This window comes from Micropterus salmoides, unplaced genomic scaffold (genome assembly GCF_014851395.1).
Source record: "Micropterus salmoides isolate LMB-PRFRI ecotype aquatic unplaced genomic scaffold, ASM1485139v1 Ms_hic_scaffold_21, whole genome shotgun sequence".
Taxonomy (NCBI): domain Eukaryota; kingdom Metazoa; phylum Chordata; class Actinopteri; order Centrarchiformes; family Centrarchidae; genus Micropterus; species Micropterus salmoides.
The window spans coordinates 18,242,285-18,263,650 of NW_024041262.1; the positions used below are offsets into that span (position 1 = coordinate 18,242,285).

Consider the following 21,366-nt stretch of genomic DNA (forward strand, 5'->3'; position numbering starts at 1 on the left):
AAACCCAAAAACTAGCAAAATTACTATGAAAATAGCAGCAAAATGATCTGTGGAAGACAATTTATTTTCTTTTGATTTTTTATTTCAAGCTGTTTCACTAGCACATGAAAAAATGGGTTTAGCACTCCTGTAAACTGGGACAGATTTGACAAAATATGTGGATAATAAAAACTGCTACATGTTTAACTCTCAGTTGTAACAATGACATGCATTTTATAACCATTTTTAAGAAACACCCACTGAGCAAAACAAGAGATAATATCCCAGTAACAATGAACTGTGTAAATCTATAGTATCTTTTGTACAGAAAAGTGTAAGTACTGCCCTCTAGTGGTGTGAGGCACACAATACAGAATGACTATCCCAATTGCCAGTTTATTAGGTACATCTAACTAAAACTAATGCACTTAAATACAGAAGGCCTGCTATAAAGCCTCCCTTTATGAAGGGGGTTCAGTTTTTGATGGAACTGTTTTGGAGAAGGTGCTGATTCAACTGTATGGTCATGATGGAGGTTGCACTTTAGGCTTAATAACAGAAACACCGCTCTGTGTGATGTTATACCGTCCAGCAGCACCCAAACTGCAGCCTCCAAAATGATCATACAGTTGAATCGCCACTTCTATAAAAATATTATTAAACTGAACACTATAACCATCCTTAAGGTAGAATTTATTGCAGGACTACTGTATTTGACTGCATTAGCTTGGACAAATAGTCACCTGTAAGCAACCAGGAAGAAAACATTATTTATTCCTTGCCATTACTTCTTCTTGGAATCCTTGTACATAATGTACAATAGGACAGCTGATGGCATGCCTGATTGAGTATCCTGGCACCGCTTTCCAACTTCCAAGAAATCAATTTTCCTATACAAATACCACCATAAATGACATACTGTGCTGAGAGCAGGTGTGATATCCTATAGAGCAAACTGTGCCACTTTGAAATTACTGCATCAAGACTTTGGCAGGAAGTGGAACCTTGTGGGGTTTCCCTCCGTTTGGGGGCCCAGCCCTTCCTCTGTGTCCCAGATCTAGCCCTTATCGGCAGGGAATGGCGCAACAGGGGAGAACAAGAAAACAAAGCCATCCTGATAGTCTGTGGGTTGTTCCTGTTTTTACGCCACAAATGTCTGTTGGTGTTGGCAATGGCAGAAGGCAGAGGGCAATCCCTTTGTAAGTGATTAAGTGACTCAGTTTATGTGAAGATATACACTCAGTGTGCTCAGGTTCCTTATATACTTGTTTATACACATTTAGGCAGAGGTCACGAATGAAGCACAAGTCCAAACAATCTGTCATCGAAGTTTTCCATTAACAGTAGATCCTGATGCTGGGATGTAAGACTTGCTGTCCTGCTGTAGGGACGCAGCCTGTTCGGACACAGAAGGGATGACTGGTAGGTGACCTGTCACATGATCCGACAGGTCGCTCAATGGGTCGCTCAGGTGATCCCGGTCAATGATGTTGGTGGTCTCAGAGTCCAGCTCCCGAACGTTTTCCTTGTAAAACCTCTGTCTGAGGTGTCTCATCTGGGGAAGCTCGCAACACGTCTCCAGAACCACCAGGACACACACCAATCCCAGCAGCAAGTAGGCTGGGTGAGCAAACACACACAGACACACGCACACAGTGGCAGCATGATGAATCTGATGACTAATCAGATCAAATCAAGGTTTGGTCAGTAACAAAGGGCGTCGTGGCTAATAGTCATTGCTTTGTTTAACATTGTCAAACAGAAAAGCTAAAATGGTAAATGGTGAAAAACAAGATCAGGCTGTAATGAACATATTATTAATGCTGAATGAAAACTTGTATTATAATTTTAACCTTAGTTAAAGGACCACATGGTCGTCTGCAGCAGTGGTTCCCAGTGTGGGGGTCAATACGCAAAAGATTATCAAAGGGATTAGAACCTAACCAAATGCCTGCCAAAGTAATTACATCCCCTTCTGCTTATGCTGTACTTTTAGTGCTAATATTAAATTGCTAACATGCTAAACTAAGATGGCATATGGTTAACAATACCTGATAAACATCAACATGTTAGCACTCTCATTGGGAGCATGTTAGCATGCTGATGTTAGCTTTTAGCTAAAAGTTCCACTGCGCCCAAGTACAGCCTCACAGAGCTGCTAACATGGCTGTACACGCGTAGTATTGTTGCCTTTTTTCTATGAAACCATCAAATCATTTTCACCTCACCAGGCCTCTAAAATCATTCAGTTGAAACATGACATGGACAAATCACTATTTGGTTGAACTGCTCACAACTCATAGACTTGCTAACTGTGACAATGAGGCGCAAGTAAACAACGCTTTATTTTCAGGGGTCACAATCCAACAAGGTTGGGAAGCACCTCGCTACCGGATTAGAAAACTTACTAATGCTTGAGCTCTTAAAACATTTTCTAAACCTATGGGGACAATCAAAAATGCAGCAAATGTCTGCAGTCATTAATTGCTTAATTTTTCACATTTTAGAGATAAACTAAAGCAAAACTGTATATTATGACTCACCTGTAATGGCCAGCCTATAGAGCTGTGGGTGTGGGTTGGCCTCTTCACTTTGGGTCTCTCCGGGGACATAATCCCCGAGGCCAATAGTTGTCAGAGAGATGAAACAGAAATACAGAGACTCCAGAAAGTCCCAGTCATTCTCCAGGCTTACAAAGATCCATGCAGGAATGATAAGAAAGAGTAAGATAAAGATGATGGTTAGGCAGGTAGCGTGTATGGTGGCTAGTTTCGATTTAGACATGGCCCATCGACGGTGGAAGTAGGACAGTGGACGTTGAGTCACCAGCAGCATAATCCTCTGCACCACAACAGAGAAGAAGAAGAGGGTAACGGGGATGCCAAAAAGGGAGTAGAAGACGCAGAAGGCCTTCCCTTCATCAGAGAGAGGAACAGTGTGGCCATAACCTGAAAAAACAACCAGACATGCAGCAAAGCCTTAATTACAGGGGTACAATTAGAGGTGGGATTCTTCTCCAGCAGCCACTTAGCACCTGTGAAGCTCTGCGCACATAACAATGATTAGACAGAAGGAAAAGAAAGACAGTGCCTGACTAAATCTTAAATCTATAAATAAATAATAGGTTAAACAAATGAATGAATTATTAATTTAGTTTCATTCCAGCCTTTCAAAGCTTAATGTTTACTGAAGGCCACAGTTCTGTGGGTTTATTTGCTCCTTTCAACAGAATGGATGCCTTATGTAAGTGCCTTATGTGTTATGAAGCTTCAGGAGCTAACCCTAACCCAGCCTATCAGATCTCAATTGTAAGGTCATCACACGCATTGCAAATACAGTAGCATAGGACATCACAGACCCACTCACTCGTCACAGGTATAGGTCCCTGAGGTGCAGAAAGGCTCGCTTTGGCAAAAGCCTGGTACACACAGCCATAGACAGGGTGACTCGATAAAGGAAGGACGAGTCTTGTTGTCGTTTTTATGTGGTGTTGTATTGTGTTTCATGTATTTCTGTTAGGCCTACTGGTGTGTGATGATGTGTGTCTTCCCTGTGATCTACAGTGCTGTGAGAAAAGACTAACTTATTAACATGTATAACTCCAGACATGATGGTTTATAAACCCAAAAGTATTTATCAGTGGATTGCCAACATTTATAATCAAATAATTACCAAATGGAGAAGGTTAAACACCAGTGAGAGGGATTTTTCACATGTTGGCAAACAAAAGTTGTTGGGATTAATGGCTTTGTGATTATTTATTTATAATTATCCCCCTCCACTTTTTCTTATTGTTGCTTCACTTGAATGTTTGAGCTTCACTGTGCAGAACACACATTTGTGAAGGAGGAGACATCTTTTGTTCAGTTAAACTTTTGAAACAGAAAATATGCATATTAATTGCTTCTGGAGAGGGAGTAGGACCTAGATGTAAATTTAAGATTTTGAAAGAAGTTATAGATCTTTTTTTGTGTAAAAACCCCAAACACATTACACCAAATTATGTGAAGAACAGTATACAGTTGCAACACCTGTGTACCAGGCCCTCACCTGTTGTGGTCAGCACAGTGCTGGTGAAGAACAGGGAGGACACAAAGTCCCAGTTGCGTTTGGTGTCGTTTTCCAGCACGGACACTCCATAGTTGCTGGCCTCCAGCACGCGGGCAAGAAGCTCCTCCAGGATCACGTCGGACACACAGGTGTTGTTGCTCAGGAAATCTTGCCGGGCCGTGATCAGCTCCTGCCGAAGATCCTGCTCGTACGGCAGCTCGATGGCGGAGAAGATCCCGGCGCCGATTACGAGGTAAACGATGTAACCAACAAGCAACAGTGTCAAATTCAGCGCTGACTGGTGTCGTTCCAGAAACCGAGCGCAAGAGCTTTTGGTACATCCACGCACCATACCTTCCAGTTTGCACAGGTTACTGGCACTTGATTTATCAACACTCAGCAAGTTTCAGTTAACAAGACAGAAAGTATTTTTTTGTTGGTAATGACTTCTATCCTCTCTACCTGGTGGACGGACTCTTCTTCCTCATTTTTCTCATCTCAGTAGAAGCAGTGGTAGTGGTGACGTCGGTCATTCAATGCTCCAGGTAGAGAGAGCGAGCGAGTGTGTGTGTGTGTGTGTGTGTGCGCGCGCGCGCGCGTGTATACACCTGGGTGTGTGTTGGTGTGCCCTTTAAGCTACAACTGGTTAAACAGGTTTAGTGTTTTGTGTCATTACAAAGGATTTATTTTTACTGACACTAAGGTCATATGTCTTTGGCGACCCAGATTTATGGAACAACGTTTGTGTTTTGCTTGTTTAAATAGTAAGACAAGGATCACAAAAAGGGAAGGGAAGTAACATGAGAGAGAAAAAAGGGTTAACAGGACAAGAACATTAAAACAACATCTTCCAGGATGTTTAATCAGTAATGCATTATCGGTTAAGAACAATGATTTAAAGTATTATCCTTTTTATCCAGTAGTAGGTACTGTACTTAAGTACCTCGACTTTACTTGACTATTTCCATTTTCTGTTACTTTATTCTTAGTACAGTAAAATTTGTTCATAATACTTTTTTTTACTTTTACTAGTGAAATTTGCTTTAAAAATAATATAATAATAATATAATAAATATTAACCTTTTGTATTGTGTTAGTACTAGTCTACGTTTATGTCACTAAATTATTTAGATACTTCTTTCACCTCTGACTTTACCAACCTTAACTAACCTTTGTCATCATGGGTTTCTTCTCTTTTCCTTTGTAATTTTACGTTCACCACTGAAGGGCGCTAGAGACCACGTTTCCACAACAATAGCCTATGTGTACTGTACTGGCCTCATCAGAAAAGAAAAGAAATAAAGAAACAATTGAAAAAAAAGTATTTTATTGATAAGTTACCACCAGACATCCGCACATGCTCTACTTATGCCATCATCAATTTATTCTCCCATCTCTCCCTTTCATATCTGGCATCTGGCAATAAATAATTATTTACAACATTAGCAAAAAGCAAAATGAAAAGCAACTAGAGGTTACTGTCACTAGTGATACTGTCTGAGTCTTGCAGTAATAAGCAGCGAATGAGACAGCCTGAAATCAATACAGTCGCATTAAAAGCTGATAGATAGATGATGGTCACTAATTGATAGTCTTGGCAGGAGAAAAGCCTGGGTCTGGTGCATCATCTCTCTCTTTCTCTCTCGCTCTCTATCTCTTAATTGTATAAAGATTTCCATGAAATTAATGTAGATCTCTGGTGGGATGTTCAGTTATCTGAGGGGAGAGAAATGAAAGGAAAAAAAGAGATTTGGTCATGCTGTTATAAGAGGTACTGATTTGCAAATACTGGAGGACAAAGTGATCAGTAGTAATTAGTAGTGTAATTAAGTGAGTATTTTGTTATGCTACTTTATATTTCTACTCCACTGCAGTTCAGGGTGAAATATTGAACTTTTTACTCAACTACATTAATTTGACAGGTGTACTCAAATTTTACACGAAAGAGATATTATTATTGAAATTCTTGGAGCAGGTCAACTCTTATTTCAGAAGATCTCAGGATGTATTACGAAGAAGCAATGTTTGTTGAAGCCTTGCCGTGCCACAACCAAGTCTGAAGGCCACTTCCTGTCTGGGGACATTTATTCTTCTTAGACCTACATAGATTCCCTAAGTGGTAAATAAGGTTGTTGTTCACACATCTACACATGTGTGAAGATTCTATTGGATTTGGTTCAAAAGGCACACTTAAGTCACATTGTGTGTCGTTCGAGTGACATGCTACACTTAGCTCTACATAGATCCAGTCAGTCTGTCTGTAATGAAACAAAATAAAGATAATCTCAACATTGGGTTTCCCAGGAGATGGATCACAGCATGCATCTTTATCAGGGCAGCTGCATCAGTCAGTCGACCAAGCAGACAAAGAGGTCTACTGTTCTGGAGAGTTACAGGCTGTCACCTTTGGTTTACTTAAGCTCAGCAATTGACCTTATCATGACCTGGGGAAACCTGTGCAATAGTGCCCCAGAAATTCCTTCACATATATGATAGGCTACCCTTTAAAATACAATACATTGTTAACCAGTGATTCCCAAAATTCTTTACTCACCTCTTACAAAAAGTTGTCTAGTTTGAACATTTCAGAAGCCACTAAGGAGGTATTATCCCTCTAAACCTCTCATTTGGTTTGACTTAAGAAACAGTTTGAGGCCCAAATAGGTCAAATTATCCAATATTTCCAGAAAAAAGCAAAGATCAGAGAAAAAAAAGAGAATCACTGAACCTAACAGCCTATACAACTGTATATAAAGTAGTTGAAACTAGCTTCACCTTGGCAAGCTACAACAGTAAAATTCTGCTAACACATTGATGCATCATCATATACCACAGGGTCAGTCGCAGGAGCCATTTTTTTTTTATATAATAAGCACATCTTTCTACTTGTTCTGCAGGTCTTCTACTTGTAATGGGGTGTTTTTACATTGTTGTATTGGTTAATTTACTTAAATAAAATTAAGGTTCTGAGCACTTCTTCCACCACTGACCAGTAGTCAGGACCAGTGTTTTGACTGAATATCTTACCTCTGCACTCATATCTGAGGTCTGAGAAGAGGACGTGTTCTTGAGAGAAGACAAACAGTCCCAGTCTGCCCCCAGCCAGGGTGTGGTCGTACACCGCCCCCGAGTCGGACAAAATGTCCCTGCCCTCATACACCACCATCCTGTGATGGGAACACAACACAGCTAACATCATATGTAGCATTTATCACAGATGCAGACCACAACTATAGGTATAAGAGAAAAAAATAAATTCTCATTTCAAATTAAAAAAAGTCTATAATGTTAAAATAAGTGGTGAAAAGCAGCTAAGATATGGTAATTTATAGTACTAATATAGTACTAATATAGTAATAATATAGTAATAATACAGTAATCCACTATTTTACTCTGATAGCTATAATTACTTTGCAGGTTAAGATTTTAAAACTTTCTGGACTTTGAACTCTAAAATGAAATGCTGAGCTCCACCTCAGCTAGATACAATGTTAAAATGCTGCATACATCAGTAATAATAATCCAGTAGTATAATTTCTAACAATATAACTCTAACAGAGGCTATTTTACCTGCATAATGGAAACTTTTAAATTCATTCTTTGAGTCAATTCTGCTGCTGGTACTCATTTTTACACTGGGAATGTTCATGTATTTTACATGCTGTTCTCTATTTTACTTTACATTCCTGGATAACACTGAGGTCATGACGTCAAATGGGGCAGTTACAATGGTGCTTCATAGCAACTATCCAAACTATCAGTGTATCTGTCCTTCACAATCAAAGAGCAGGAGCTTCTTTTCAGCCTCACATTCAATAAGCGTACAGTCATCCTACAATAATTCAGTACCCAAAATACAACACAGCCATCATTTCACATCTTCACAGAGCCTTAAGAGTATTTTACTAATTGGAACAACTGCACTTGGCACATCACAGATTTGTTCCCTTTCTCCTCACGATTTCTCAGCTTGAAAACTTTGCTATAGTACTATAGTAAAGTGTACTTGTTCTGTCCAGCTGCACATTAACAACACAAACCACAGAAAACTCACTGCCCGGGGGTGTTTTTGCAAGTCCATTAGTGAGAACTACAACTAAGTAGAACTGGATGTGGCAGGTTGAGAAGAACTGGGTACAACACAGAAAGTGAATTATGCTGTTATAAAATAACTCTTTGAGATTGATGATATTCTCCAGTGTAAGAACATCTGAGGGTGATTATTTTTCTTCAAAGGTGGAACTAAATGTGATTTTCACATATTTAGGAAGTTATTCAGCACATTGTTGCTCCACTTAAACCTCCAAGAAGTAAACTAGTACTGACTCAGACCCAAATGTGTCATTTTTGCATGTTTTATCCCATTTAGAAAACTATCACATATATCTACTTCATTAGATTTTTAAAATCAACCTACAGTACACAGTAAACCCTGCTTTAATTCGGTGATCTCCAGTGAGCGGAACAGTTGTAAGAACAGATTGATTTGAAAAGTCTGGACTGAATTTGTACAAATCAGTAAAACAAAAATAAACACAGACATGATGTTCATAAATCTTAATCAAGTCTGAAGTCTCTCCAAGTTGATTTTCACGCATTCACATCCTTAGAAGCAATATAGGAAAATTATGTATATGTGATGTGTAGTAAATGGGCTAAAATGCTGGCAAGGTCCTTTAAAAGCCAAGCCAATAATCTAAAATGTTCTAACTGTAAACTAAAATGTAAAGGTTACTGGTAACATAGAAGTATTCTCACTTGAGAGCAATTGTTCCTCTAAGGAAGTCCAGAAATCTTTGTTTTTGCAACTTTAAAAGTTGGGTGATTTCCATGATCGCAATCCAGCTGTAGTTTGTGGCAGCTGGACATGAAAATATAAATTCAGATTCCAAAGAGGAAAACCAGCCAAGTGACAGATGCTTTTAACTCAGTACATCTACAGGTTCATATATCAGTTGTCCTGTCCGTGACTATCTGTGCTTATAGACACAACTATTTACCACAGCAATGTTTGTTTCCTCATGTATGCTGGATATTCTGGGTTCGGTCTCATTAAAGAATCTCACATTACTAAATCTAACCACTGTTACATTTTTATATGATGAAGTTATATGATGACAGTCTTCGTACCTGATGAACCCGGTCTTGGGTCTGTGGATGAGGTGCATGCGGTAGGCTGTGAAGTCCTTCCAGCCAATTTTATTGGGGTCGTGCCACAGAGTTCTCACCTGAAACAGGCACACACACAAACACACACACACACACACACACACACACACACACGTCAGTGTGGAAGTAAATTGTACCAGAGTATCTGCACTATACTGTACTAATCTAACAAAGAATTGTCTGTTCAAGGTTGTTTTAGGGAAGGTTTATCTGTTCAAATAAGGAAGAAAAGACAGAGAGATTTAAAGTCAATGAGTCGTACCTGGTGTCTGGTGTTTCCAGTGTGCCACAGGGCATTACGTAGATACTCCCCTGGTCCTGTGGTGGAGTTGACCAGTTTGATTGAGACTCCTGCCGTGCCAAAAGCTTTGGATGGCATTTTCTCCCAGTAGGCCTGAGACACCTGCTCTCATAGAAAGAAAGAATGCGGATAAAAGAGAGTGAAGGTTAAGTCGATGTTTGTACAGTAGTACTTTCTTTTCTTTTATGCACTTTTCCATTTCTTGCTCGTGTGAACTCTAATCTAAAATGTGTTATGAAATAGAGGAGAAATGCAAAGGAGGTCATGGTCAAGGAGATATTGAAGATGCATATAGATGGATGTAATATTTGACTCAAAAAACCCAGATTAAAGATTATAAAGGACAATTTAGGTAAGATTGCCGCTACAATTAGTGAAGTCAGTAGGAGTTATTATCAATGTTAAAGTCAGCCTTCAAACCTCACCTGTTTCCACATGACAACATAGAAGCGTCGACTGGACTGGTAGGCGAACACAATGCCTGCGTAGTCGTCATCTCGGTTGGTATTAACATAAAATGTCACACTGAAGTCTACCGAGCTGAACTTGTCATAACCTTTTGAAACAATGGGATCTTAGTTTTATAGACAATATTCATTTTAATTTTGTGGGTTAAGTATTCTTTATTATAGTTAATCCCACCTAAAGCGATGCCAGGGTCCGAGTTGGCTGTCTGCAGCAGCTCGGTGCCTTGGCTGCGGATCACCCACAGAGGGTCAGACTGTGTTGTGCCTTTTGGGTCCAGCAAAACAACCTGAAACTTCCTGAAGTCTGTGGACCCAATATCCTGGTTTAGCGGACAGGGATCCAGCGCATCTGGAATACTGTCATTGTCAAAGTCGTCAAAGCATGCGTCTCCACTACCATCACCTGCAAGAGGGAGGGATAAGGAGAGAGAATGCAACCATGTGATTTCCTGAATTCATTCATTTTTGCCAAGAATGGGCAAAAAACCATGCAAACGTAGTGACAAAGTCCTGTATAATGGTGGATAGATTAAATTATCTTTTTTCATGATTAATCACACTACAGAGAGCCATAAACTGTTTATGTTGATGTCCAACATTAACATGACCTGGACCACTGGAAACATACTGGACTGACTGCATGACTGCAAAATCCATTTATCATAAATTGTACAAAATATCTTCCCCATGTGACAGCAAATGAATCAGCATTTGTTCACATCTGTATCATGATATCAGAGATATCAGTTATTTTGATGTATTACAGCAAATTAATAGCAGTTTTTGAGAAGGCTTTTCTGACATCGAAAAATTTTAACAACACTGACCATCAGAGTCCAACTGGTCCCTGTTGGGCACTAGTCTACAATTGTCCCGGTCATCAGGGATACCGTCGTTGTCGTCGTCATGGTCACAGGCGTCTCCCTTCCCGTCCTTGTCATGGTCAGCCTGGTTGCTATTGGCAATGTAGGGACAGTTGTCTAGAGAGTTTTGGTGGCCATCCTCATCAATGTCCTCGTTGTTGTCGCACATGTCCCCCACCAGGTCACTGTCAGAGTCTAGCTGCAAACACACGCATAAAATATATTTGTATGTTTAAATAGTAGTAAATCACAGGTCTCCGCAGTGAGCTTTACCTTAACCAGCAGACCCACTCCCATGACTTCCAAGATTTTATTGTAATATTTCCTTTTCATGTATCCATACCTGATTGATTGCCACTAATAAATTGTTACCCGGTACCAATTGTGCTTTTATGCATTTGTGTTTTTCAGAAACCTGCAGTGGGTTGTGAAGAAGGGGACAGTTGTCACACTGGTCTCCAACACCATCCAAGTCTGTGTCCCTCTGGTCAGTGTTGTAGACCAAGGGACAGTTGTCACGGTCATTCAGAACCTCTGGAGAAAGAGAGACAGACACACGAAGAGATAGAAAATTTCCTGTTATTATACATAAACAAGACACGCCAACCAAAATAAATCGAAACTATGTTTGGGTTAATGTAATTCGATCCATATTTTTTGAGTCAGTAAATTCCACATATAGTTACTTTATTACACTACCAATCGATCCTGGTCCCAGTCTGTAGTGTTCATTGCCACAGAATTTATTTTCCTTTCCTGAGAAAATACAGTAATTCTGTTCTTGAGGCACCCCAAAAATCTGTGAAAATCTATGAGGAATCTGGGACACAGTGATGTCACGCACCCCCCCATCCCCGACATATAAATACAGCAATCAAGTGTCAGAAGTGTGTAAGATTACTGGTTGGGTTTAGGATAAGGTTGGGTTGAAATTAAGCATCATAGAAAATTACCAGTTCAAATGCATTTTCAGAATTGGTGAAGGGGTTTAGTTAATGCGAGGCATTGAATTGCTCTTCAAGTTTGATTTCCTTTACCTCTGTGATGAATAGATACAAATTATGTAATTATCTCATCATAATTGGATGAGTAACTGCACGGTACAGGCCTGGTTTAGTGAGTATCTCCTACCGTCTCCATCAATGTCGATGCTGCAGGCGTCTCCCTCTCCATTGTCATCCGTGTCTGTCTGCAGCGGGTTGCTATCAAATGGACAGTTATCACAGCGGTCCCCAACCCCATCTCTGTCGGAGTCAAACTGCCTAGGGTTGTAAACCAGCGGGCAGTTGTCCTATCCCAAACACACACATTCACGCATGCATACATACACACACACACAGGATATTAATATTTGCCTGTTTTCAGTCACTGTATCTTCAGATTTACTTGTCGAAGATGCATAAATGTCTGAGCCACAGTCTCACCCTCTCGTCTATGATGTCATCATTGTCATCATCAGGATCACAGGCATCTCCCTGTCCGTCATTGTCCAGGTCTTCCTGTCCAGAGTTTGGTAGCATGGGGCAATTGTCCTGCAGCCAATCACAACTCAGTTTAGTGAAATCGCATCCAACCAGAAAACTGCTAACCAATAAGATTATAATTTTTTAATTCTCTATTTTTTTTTATTTTATTATTTTACCTTTTGACAGTGATAGGTTGCATTCTGCTTGCAGGTTAATCTGTTGTTGGGCCAGCCATCTAGATCAGAGTCTTCACCACACAGAAATCCATCGCCCGCGAACCCGACAGCGCACACACACTTGTACAAAACCTCAGACGCCAGGCCCAGATACACACACTCAGCATACTTGTGGCAGGTGTGTGTGTTGTCTTTGCAAGGATTGTATGGTTCACAAACCTATAACCAAAGCAAGTATTTGAGAATACAAAAGTCATTCATGATTGTAGTTCAAAGCAAGTAAAGTTGTTCATACAAAAAGGAAAACACATGCCTGTCTGGTTGTCTGCGCTTCCTGCAGTCCAAGGCCATATGGCTGGGTTCCTTTATAGCGATGAGGACAGGGCAGACAGTAGAAACCAGGGTCTGTGTTTACACACTCAGTGACACACATGCCCTCCACTTCACACTGCAGAGATGGAGGGATTAGCCATGTTCAGCATATCAAACACAGATTGTAAATACAAAGGTTTTACAGGTGATGAGTACAGGAGGAGCTCTCTGCCAGGATCAGACTACACAACACTTCTTTCATGATGTGTAAATGTGATCAGGGAGGATCAGAGAGAAACTCGCAAGATCCGGAAAGTGTACAAACCAAGTTTCAAGGTGCATGTCGTAGACCTCAAATTAGTCAGAGTAGGTAAAATCAAGAGTCTACAACCATGTTAGCAGTTCTGTGAGGCAGTATTGCTGTGTTTTGAGCTAAGTGAGAACATCAGCATGCTTACAATGACAATGCTAACATGCTGATGATTAGCAGGTATAATGTTTACCATGTTAGTATCTTTGTTTAGTGTGTTTGTAAACTAAGATGTGCTGATTAGCACTAAACATGTACAAGTCCAGCTGAGGCTGATGGGAATATAATTAGTTGGTCAGGTATTTGGTCATAAACCAAAGTATTGCACAAATTAAAATTTTGACCTGGCTGCTAGATGAAAATGTAATTAATTGATTATATTTTTTATATTGTATGTGCCTTTCTAGTCATCCATCTACTCAAAGCACTTTACGCTACATGTAATCCATCGGTTAGATGTTGAGATTTTTTACTGGATATGTGTAAACTTTGATTGGCATTAGATTAAAAGTCAATGGGTCTGTACAAAATTTCATGATAATCAAGTTGTTGAGATATTTCTCTGTCTGACTGGACACACCGACAGACTGGAGCCATCCCTACATCCATGCTTAAAAAATGTTGAAGTTTGTCTTTATGGCCCCACATGGCATCTTACTGAAGATGTAGAATTAGTTGATGTTATGTGGTCTGATCCTTTGCCTGCTCTTATTACCTCGTTCTCATCTTCACAGTGAGTGCCATTGCCATTTAAACCCAACGGACAGCGTCCACACTCCCAGGATCCATCACTATGTGATGTGCAGTCCACCCCAGGAAAACATGGATTTGAGATCAAACATATATCTGAAAACACATATTGAATTGAATAAAGTTGTTTTTTTATCCTCCATTGTTTGAAAACAGGTTTCATCCAATAAAAAAGGAATAAGGTTCATCCATGGACATGGGGCTTAGCCTACTTACAGTTACTACACTTGTAGTAAGTATTGTACACAGTAAAATGTGCCTATATCCTGAGGTTTGTGGACAGAGTTAAGGTTTACCTATAGGACATGGTTGTTTGTTACATCCTTCATAGTCCACAGCATCTCCAGCACAAGGCTTCCCACCATTCTGAGGGGCGGGGTTCAAACAATCCCGCTGGCGACTCATAAGACCTCCCCCACACGACTCTGAGCACAGTGACCACTCAGTCCAGCTTGTCCAGCCTCCAGCGACTACACACAAGCACATCATTTACATGTAAGCCTGCTAAGTACTACAGCGCAGTCTGTGTGTGCATTTGGGCTCGTATACTCACTGGGGCAGAGTGTATTGTTGCAAGGTGATGTCTCCCTGGCGCTGCCCGTACACCCTCTGCCCCCCTTCTGTGGTGGAGGGTTGTTGCAGAGACGTACCCGTGTGATATTGCCTTCTCCACATGTGGTTGTACAGGCAGACCAGGGAGACCAAAGGCCCCAGTTCCCGTCAGCACGCGCTAGACATGCAACAAGAAAATAAAGACTGTAAAAAGTCCAGGTTTTTTCTATACAGTAGAATGGAAAAGTCTTAAAGTAGAATTCATCACAGACCACCACCAAAGCTGCACATTGTGTATACATTTACAGAACTACAACATGTTTCCAATTATGATTACAGTCTTTAGAATCCATTCATCTAAAGCTCCATATTTTTCTCTTTGAGGATAATTCAATTCGACCCGCCGTGCTCAATCAATCAAAAAATCTATTAAATCAAGACATGTGACAAATCAGACATGTAGAGTGATATCCTACCCTTGCGGTCACACTTCATCGGCATGCAGCTGCGGGTTTGGACTGACGGGCCTGCACAGGATGGCATGATGCCATTGCAGGATCGGCCCCTTTGTTGCCCTCCGCGTCCACAGGTTACAGAACAGTAGGTCCACTCGGACCACGGAGACCAGCCATCTTCATTATCTTTATATACATAAATGGTATACCTTTACCATATTTTGTGATCTTAGCACATATTTTCAACACTAAATCATAGTTGCAAACAAACAAAACTCACTTTGACAGACAGGACAGCACGTTCCATCGATAAAAGATGGATTGATGCAGGATACAGGAGGGCAAGACACCTGCTGACACACCACCTTTCCATCCTACACAATGCGAGGAAGATTCAATTCAAAATGTGTTCATACATTCAGAATTTGCAATATTATTAGTCAAACCATGCTAGTTCGATCCAGACGTTGTGCTAAATACCAGACCTTGCAGAGGAATGGCATGCTGTCATGACTCATAATAAGTTTGCCTACTCCCTCAATCCATCATTGAAAAACTAATGATGTTTTATAAAGAGAAACAGACTCAGAGAGGAGGATGAAGCAAGCACAAAATATAGGAGACTAACAAAGGCAGCTCTGGAAATAAATGAAACCACATTGCATACAAGTGGAACTTAAGTATCTCACCAACTGCTTAATACATTTTAAAGGAATAGTTAGACATTTTGGAAAATTTTCTTTCTTGCCGTATCTACAGCCAGGATACTGTTAACTTAGCACATAACTCTCTGTAAAATCACAACCTGTTAATTCCTCTTTTCGGTTTTTGTACATATATAGATTTGAGAGTGGTATCAATCGTCTCATCTAACCCTCAGAAAGAAAGCAAATAGCTAATTTCAATTTCCCAAAATGTAAAAATATTCATACAAAACTATGCTACATTAGAGACAGAGAAGTCTTGGACTTTTTTATGTTCCAGGGTTTTACCAGGTCAAAACTTTCAAGTACCAAGTCAAGTCAAGGGTTTAGTTTAGTATTAAGAGTTCTAAGTAATGTAGTCTTGCAGCTGTCACCCCCATATATGTTATGTATTTAAATAATTCAAATAAAATAACAATAATGGACTTGAGTCAGACTTGAGTCACAATGAAGACGTGAGACTTGACTTGGACTTCCCTTGAAAGACTTAAACACTACTCTGGGCTGCATACAAAATAGAATTACAGATAAAGATGCAAGTGATTGCAGTATAGAATATTTTCCATCTAACCTACAGCAGACGCTGCAGGTGATGTTTCAGTCTGTTGTCTATCTATGACAGATCACTCTCATGGGAAACACGTCATTGCTGATATATTAGATTGTGGTTACATAAGATTTGTTCAACACTGACCTGGCAAGTACAGGAGGTGCAGCTGTCCACCTCCCAATTCTCCCCTTGCTCATACACTCGTCCATCCTGCACACACCAGATCTCCCCGTCTCGATCTCTGTCAAGATCATTGACATCACCATGACCATCGCCACGGCCATCACCATGACCATCGCCACGGCCATCACCGCTGCCATCGGCACGGCCATCACCATGACCATCGCCACGGCCATCACCGCTGCCATCACCGCTGCCATCACCGCTGCCATCGGCACGGCCATCACCATGACCATCGCCACGGCCATCACCGCTGCCATCACCGCTGCCATCGGCACGGCCATCACCTCGACCATCGCCACGGCCATCACCACGACCATCGCCCCGGCGATCGCCACGACCATCGCTACGACCATGGCCACGACCATGGCCCCGACCATTGCCACGACCATGGCCCTGACCATTGCCACGACCATGGCCACGACCATCACTCCGGTCATCGCCACGATCATCGCCACGGCCATCGCCACGGCCATCACCACGGCCATCACCACGGCCACGGCCACGGCCTCTGCTGCTGCTGCTGCTGTTGCTGTTGCTGTTGCTGTTGCTGTTGCTGTTGCTGTTGCTGTTGCTGTTGCTGTTGCTCAGCTCAGCCAAAGATATGCGCATCTCTTCATTTTCTCTTGACTGACAATACAAAATAAATAAAACAAATACATTTATTTGTATGTATCCCTGAACACACAGACCTGTTGAATTTGACTAGAATGGTGGTTGAGTTTATTAGTAGCCAACATTTCAACACTGATGGTATTCTTTCTGCTTGTGTTTCCACCCCAAAATTAGCAGGACATTTGCCACAAACCACTGTGCTTCCTGCCAGAAATAGGATGTCACTACTTGTTCCATTTCCACTGAAAGAAGAGCTACTCTTTCTTGGTTTTGTCACACAAATTTCTCACAAAACTCTGTCAAATACAGTGCAATGTGCACCGCAGAGACTTAGACAGCGTTCTCTACGATTGTGTCCATTTGTTTATTATAATTACAAAATGCGCCATTTTACGACGTTTCACAGATGTTGAAGTGTCGGACTTCCTTTTTTTTGATAGAAAATTAATTACATAATCCAATGTCTTGCTCAAGCCACATCAAAATAAATGTAGCATCAGAGAGACAACAAACAAATACCGATATGCAGATAAGCGTGCATATAATTGTTTGTCTTACTACTCTCTCCAGGTCCTCAAGCAGGTTGCTGGTCACAATACGCAGGCCTTGGATCTCAGTGAGCAAGCCCACCAGGTCCTCGCACGGATGACGACAGATTTCTGATGACACATTGTCAACTTTTGCACCACCCACACCTGTAGAGGAGGCACAGGTGTGTGTGGAATAATGGAATGATGATATATTTGAAAATACTATATGTCTCTGTGAGTAAATGCACATGTGAGAGCATGTGTGGTACCTGCACACACAGCTGCCGCACAGAAGAATATCAAAAGCCAGGGGAAACCTCTCAGCGGACTCATTCCTGTTCCCACATAAATCACATACGCAATCACCATGAAATATAGCAACTATACTGCTACACAACCACACAATAAAAGCAGGACTGCTGCAGAGGAGATAAAAGATGAAGATGAAGAGGGAATTAACCTTGCATACCTGTGTCTTCCTCGCTGGTCTTCCTTTCTCCACGATTAGAAATTACGGCTGGTAGGCTCGTCCCTTCTGAAGCTCCACGGGAGCTATGATGGAATGTCTGTCCTTTTTTCCTCTTTCTTATTTCCTTATCTGTTTGTTTCCTTCTCGCCTTGGCATCTGGATCGGCACAGCTTCTTCAGTCATTGGTTGTTAAAGCATCCAAAAGAAATAGAGGTTGGTGCGAGCGAAATCTGGGTGAAGAACATGCAGACAGCTCTGTTAGTTCTGTAAAAAGTTCTAATGTGGTTATGTATTTGTTTGAGAGTATGTGTCTATGTGTGTGTGTGTGTGTGTGTGTGTGTGTGTGTGTGTGTGTGTGTGTGTGTGTGTGTGTGTGTGTGTGTGAGGCAGGAGCGGGGGCCATATATTACCCTTCTGTCTGGCGATGAATTGGGCTGCATATCTCCCAGCGAGAAACCCAGCTGGATGGAAGGAACTGTGTGTGTGTGTGTGTGTGTGTGTGTGTGTGTGTGTGTGTGTGTTGACGTCTCGATGCAGGTTTCCCAGACACATCATTTACACTCTTTACTCTCCAAACTGAGACACACACACGTACACACACACACACACACACACACACACACACACACACTTACTGGCTGCCCGAGTTTTCCAATATTTTAGGAGTGAGAAAACTGGCATTGCCATAAATCCCTGGTGAAAATGAGAAGCTTTATGTGTGTGTGTGTGTGTGTGTGTGTGTGTGTGTGTGTGTGTGTGTGTGTGTGTGTGTGTGTGTGTGTGTGCTTTGCTCGCGCGTGTGTGCTTTGCATGTGTGTGTGGATTTATGTGCGCTTGTTCTTAGGGCTGATTTTTCTTGATGCCTGCAGAAGAGGTAAAGATGAGCAAGCTGATGGAATACAAAAACATCTTCCATTGGGACCATCATCTTTCTTTCCTTTGACTCTCTCTCTCTCCCTTTTTCCTCCATCACTTTCCTCCCTCCCTCTCTCTCTTCCCCTCTCTATCTCTTTCTCTCTCTGTGTTTGGTCTTCTCCCTGCTGAGTCAAAGAGGCATCATCGTCCTGAATCATATTTTCCATCTGTAGACTCCACTTGTGGAATAATGAATCTCACAGATGTGTGCACACATGCAAGCGCCTGTGCCCATACAAACACACTCAAACAAAAAACACATAATTCCAACAAATTCTCTGTTTTCACATACCTAGAAACATCCCAACGAAGAACAAATAGGGACAGACATCATGTTTCTTCCTGGAATTGGTTCAACGGCGGAGACAGTGAAAGCAGGTGTTGTCAGTGCTCTGAGAGGTAGAAAAAGCCCAGAAGTAATAAGATCTGAGGGGATACAAAAGGTAAAGACTTGGGTGATATGGCTTGGCAAAGTCCAGCCGGAAACTCTTGGACTGATATGCTGAGTGGAAGGCACATTCTGTTCTGGGATCTCTCTCGACTGTGACTCTGTCTGTCTTTCCCTGTTTAAAGAGAGAAAATCGTTTTAAAGAGGGCACTCTGCTCACTGTCTCAGAAAGGTGAAACTGACTGAAAGTTGCAGGGCTATCGTGGGCTGTAGACAGACCTGCAGAAGCAACGGTAGGAATCCACTAGTGAGATTGAGGCAGGGTTGAGAAACAGGGCACTTCATGCAATCAGACAGCTAAAGAAAGGCTGAGGTGGAGCTGCAGCAATTGCCCCATTTCTCAGACCAGAGCAGAGAACTCAAAAGGTCTTTGCATTATGCTCTAAGCCCTCGCTGTGAGCAGCAACCTTGCTGCTAGGCAGCCCAGACAATATCCGGCACCACTCTAAGCATATAGTGGTCAGAGAATTACACAGGCTTAAAGTAAAAGGTTTGACATGGGAAGGTGTATAGCGCCACAATAATGGAGGGTGGGGACAAAGGTGTCATAAGCAGTCAAGGGTAGACATGGATAACATAAGCGGGTCTAATGGACTGTCATTGATTTATTTATAGACACATTTCAGCATTCACATTAATAAATACTTCTATGGCAAGCAGCCAAATCATACAGGCATGGATTTGTTTCCTTAGCTGCATGATGAAGTTAAAAACAGTGACCAGCCACTGTGGGTCAGTAGAACAGGAGAGGAGCATTAATCCAGTTATCAGATCATCCCATTATTCTGCAGATTACTTCGCAGCACGCACGGATCTGGCGCCTCTGGGATTTGTAGTCTTGAATAGTGCCTTCCTGGTTTACTCCTATATAGTCCACTACCCAGTACCCACATGAAAGCCTTCACAGATCTAAGCCTTGTGTTATTAGGCTCAGTGGTGCTGAAATGAAAGCCTGGCCACAGTGTAATGCACCCTCTCCAGCAACCTGCATTTTGTTCTACACACACCCCAAACATGCGCAGGCCGCCGTTGGATGTGAAGAGGTGACGCAGCGCCTGACATTGTAGGTCGGAGTGGAACCTGCCCGCTCAGGGCTTTGCACAGCTCAATTAGCGTGACATACTTTCTCCTGTGATCGTCTGCCTTCCGCTGGGTTCCTGGACACAGCAGATTATGCCCACTAACTTCGGCAGCGCACTTCTCAGAAGGCACAACATTAATTAGACAAAGGGGGACGTTTTTCTTTACCTTTTTACGCGCGCACAGCCTGAAACAGGAAAGTAACCCAACTGTCAGTGGGATATGACTGTGGACGGGGACATGGCTGTGTTTATCCCTCAGAAGGAGATCGTGTATAACGGCCTTCTGCCTTACTCCCACCGGTTGGACCGGGAGGCCACGGAGCTGTTGGCGGAGATCAAAGCGAACCTGTCCAGAGCGGTCCTCCTCAGAGAGCTGTGGCCCGGGGTCGCGTTCTGGTCCAGGAAACTATTTTCGTAAGTGTTGGAGCAAGGTTGTCCTCAAGCTATAAGCTGACCCCATTATTAGTCACGTAGGATTCATAATAACGATCTATATTACACTTCATTTTGGCTGTAAGGTCATTTTTGTGGCTGTTGGATTGGATTGAAGGTGTGCATTTTATACCACAATGCAATCAGTAAGTTTCAACAAAATCACAACCTACAGTCTCACAAAGTCTCTTGAAGTTGCATGAATATCTTTCTGGCACAGTAACAACAAAACAAAAGCTTCATAAAAGTACAATAATATTTGTTACAGAGGTGTTATATTGTATAGTATTTCCTTACAGGTGGCTAGACCTACTATAATAAAAGTTAACTTTAAAACCCAGATGTTAAATATTATATATTCAAGAGTCTCTTGCAAAAAAAAACAAAAGATCAGTGCCATAGGAGTATTTAAAGAGGCAAGCACCTGGTGTTACTGACCTTCCCCAAATTACTCTGTGTACCTCCACAGAGCATCAGGGCGTCATGTTCTGCTATTTAAATAAAGACTGTGCTTATAATTCACTCTGTCTAATTAGCATCAACTCAGATTCAGTGAGGTTAGTCAAGGTTTCATGTTGAGAAAGTGGGCCA

At 41.7% G+C, this 21,366-nt stretch overlaps 3 protein-coding genes across 3 annotated transcripts in view; 1 reads left to right on the forward strand and 2 right to left on the reverse strand.

The window, feature by feature from the left end:
• Window positions 1–64: 64 nt before the first annotated feature.
• On the reverse strand, window positions 65–4,565 carry LOC119915803 (potassium channel subfamily K member 1-like). The gene is made up of 3 exons (XM_038735550.1): window positions 4,030–4,565; window positions 2,523–2,927; window positions 65–1,599 (listed from the first exon to the last, which is right to left on the reverse strand). Exons 1-3 carry the CDS (start codon window positions 4,379–4,381, stop codon window positions 1,301–1,303), a joined length of 1,056 nt encoding a protein of 351 aa, XP_038591478.1. The 5' UTR covers window positions 4,382–4,565; the 3' UTR covers window positions 65–1,300.
• A 774-nt stretch (window positions 4,566–5,339) lies between these two features.
• Window positions 5,340–18,157, reverse strand: LOC119915927 (thrombospondin-2-like). The gene is made up of 21 exons (XM_038735720.1): window positions 17,899–18,157; window positions 17,699–17,764; window positions 17,458–17,594; window positions 16,249–16,914; window positions 15,131–15,224; window positions 14,872–15,036; window positions 14,397–14,573; window positions 14,140–14,313; window positions 13,809–13,939; window positions 12,785–12,919; window positions 12,472–12,690; window positions 12,254–12,361; window positions 11,961–12,120; window positions 11,245–11,363; window positions 10,794–11,028; window positions 10,142–10,369; window positions 9,925–10,055; window positions 9,461–9,601; window positions 9,160–9,257; window positions 7,057–7,196; window positions 5,340–5,745 (listed from the first exon to the last, which is right to left on the reverse strand). Exons 2-21 carry the CDS (start codon window positions 17,760–17,762, stop codon window positions 5,738–5,740), a joined length of 3,330 nt encoding a protein of 1,109 aa, XP_038591648.1. The 5' UTR covers window positions 17,763–17,764; window positions 17,899–18,157; the 3' UTR covers window positions 5,340–5,737.
• A 2,101-nt stretch (window positions 18,158–20,258) lies between these two features.
• LOC119915926 (proteasome activator complex subunit 4B-like) overlaps window positions 20,259–21,366 on the forward strand; it is a 42,138-nt gene continuing 41,030 nt past the window's right edge. The window contains exon 1 of the mRNA XM_038735719.1: window positions 20,259–20,757. Within this exon, the coding sequence (XP_038591647.1) occupies window positions 20,564–20,757 (194 nt within the window). The 5' untranslated portion in view covers window positions 20,259–20,563. The remainder of the gene's footprint in view (window positions 20,758–21,366) is intronic.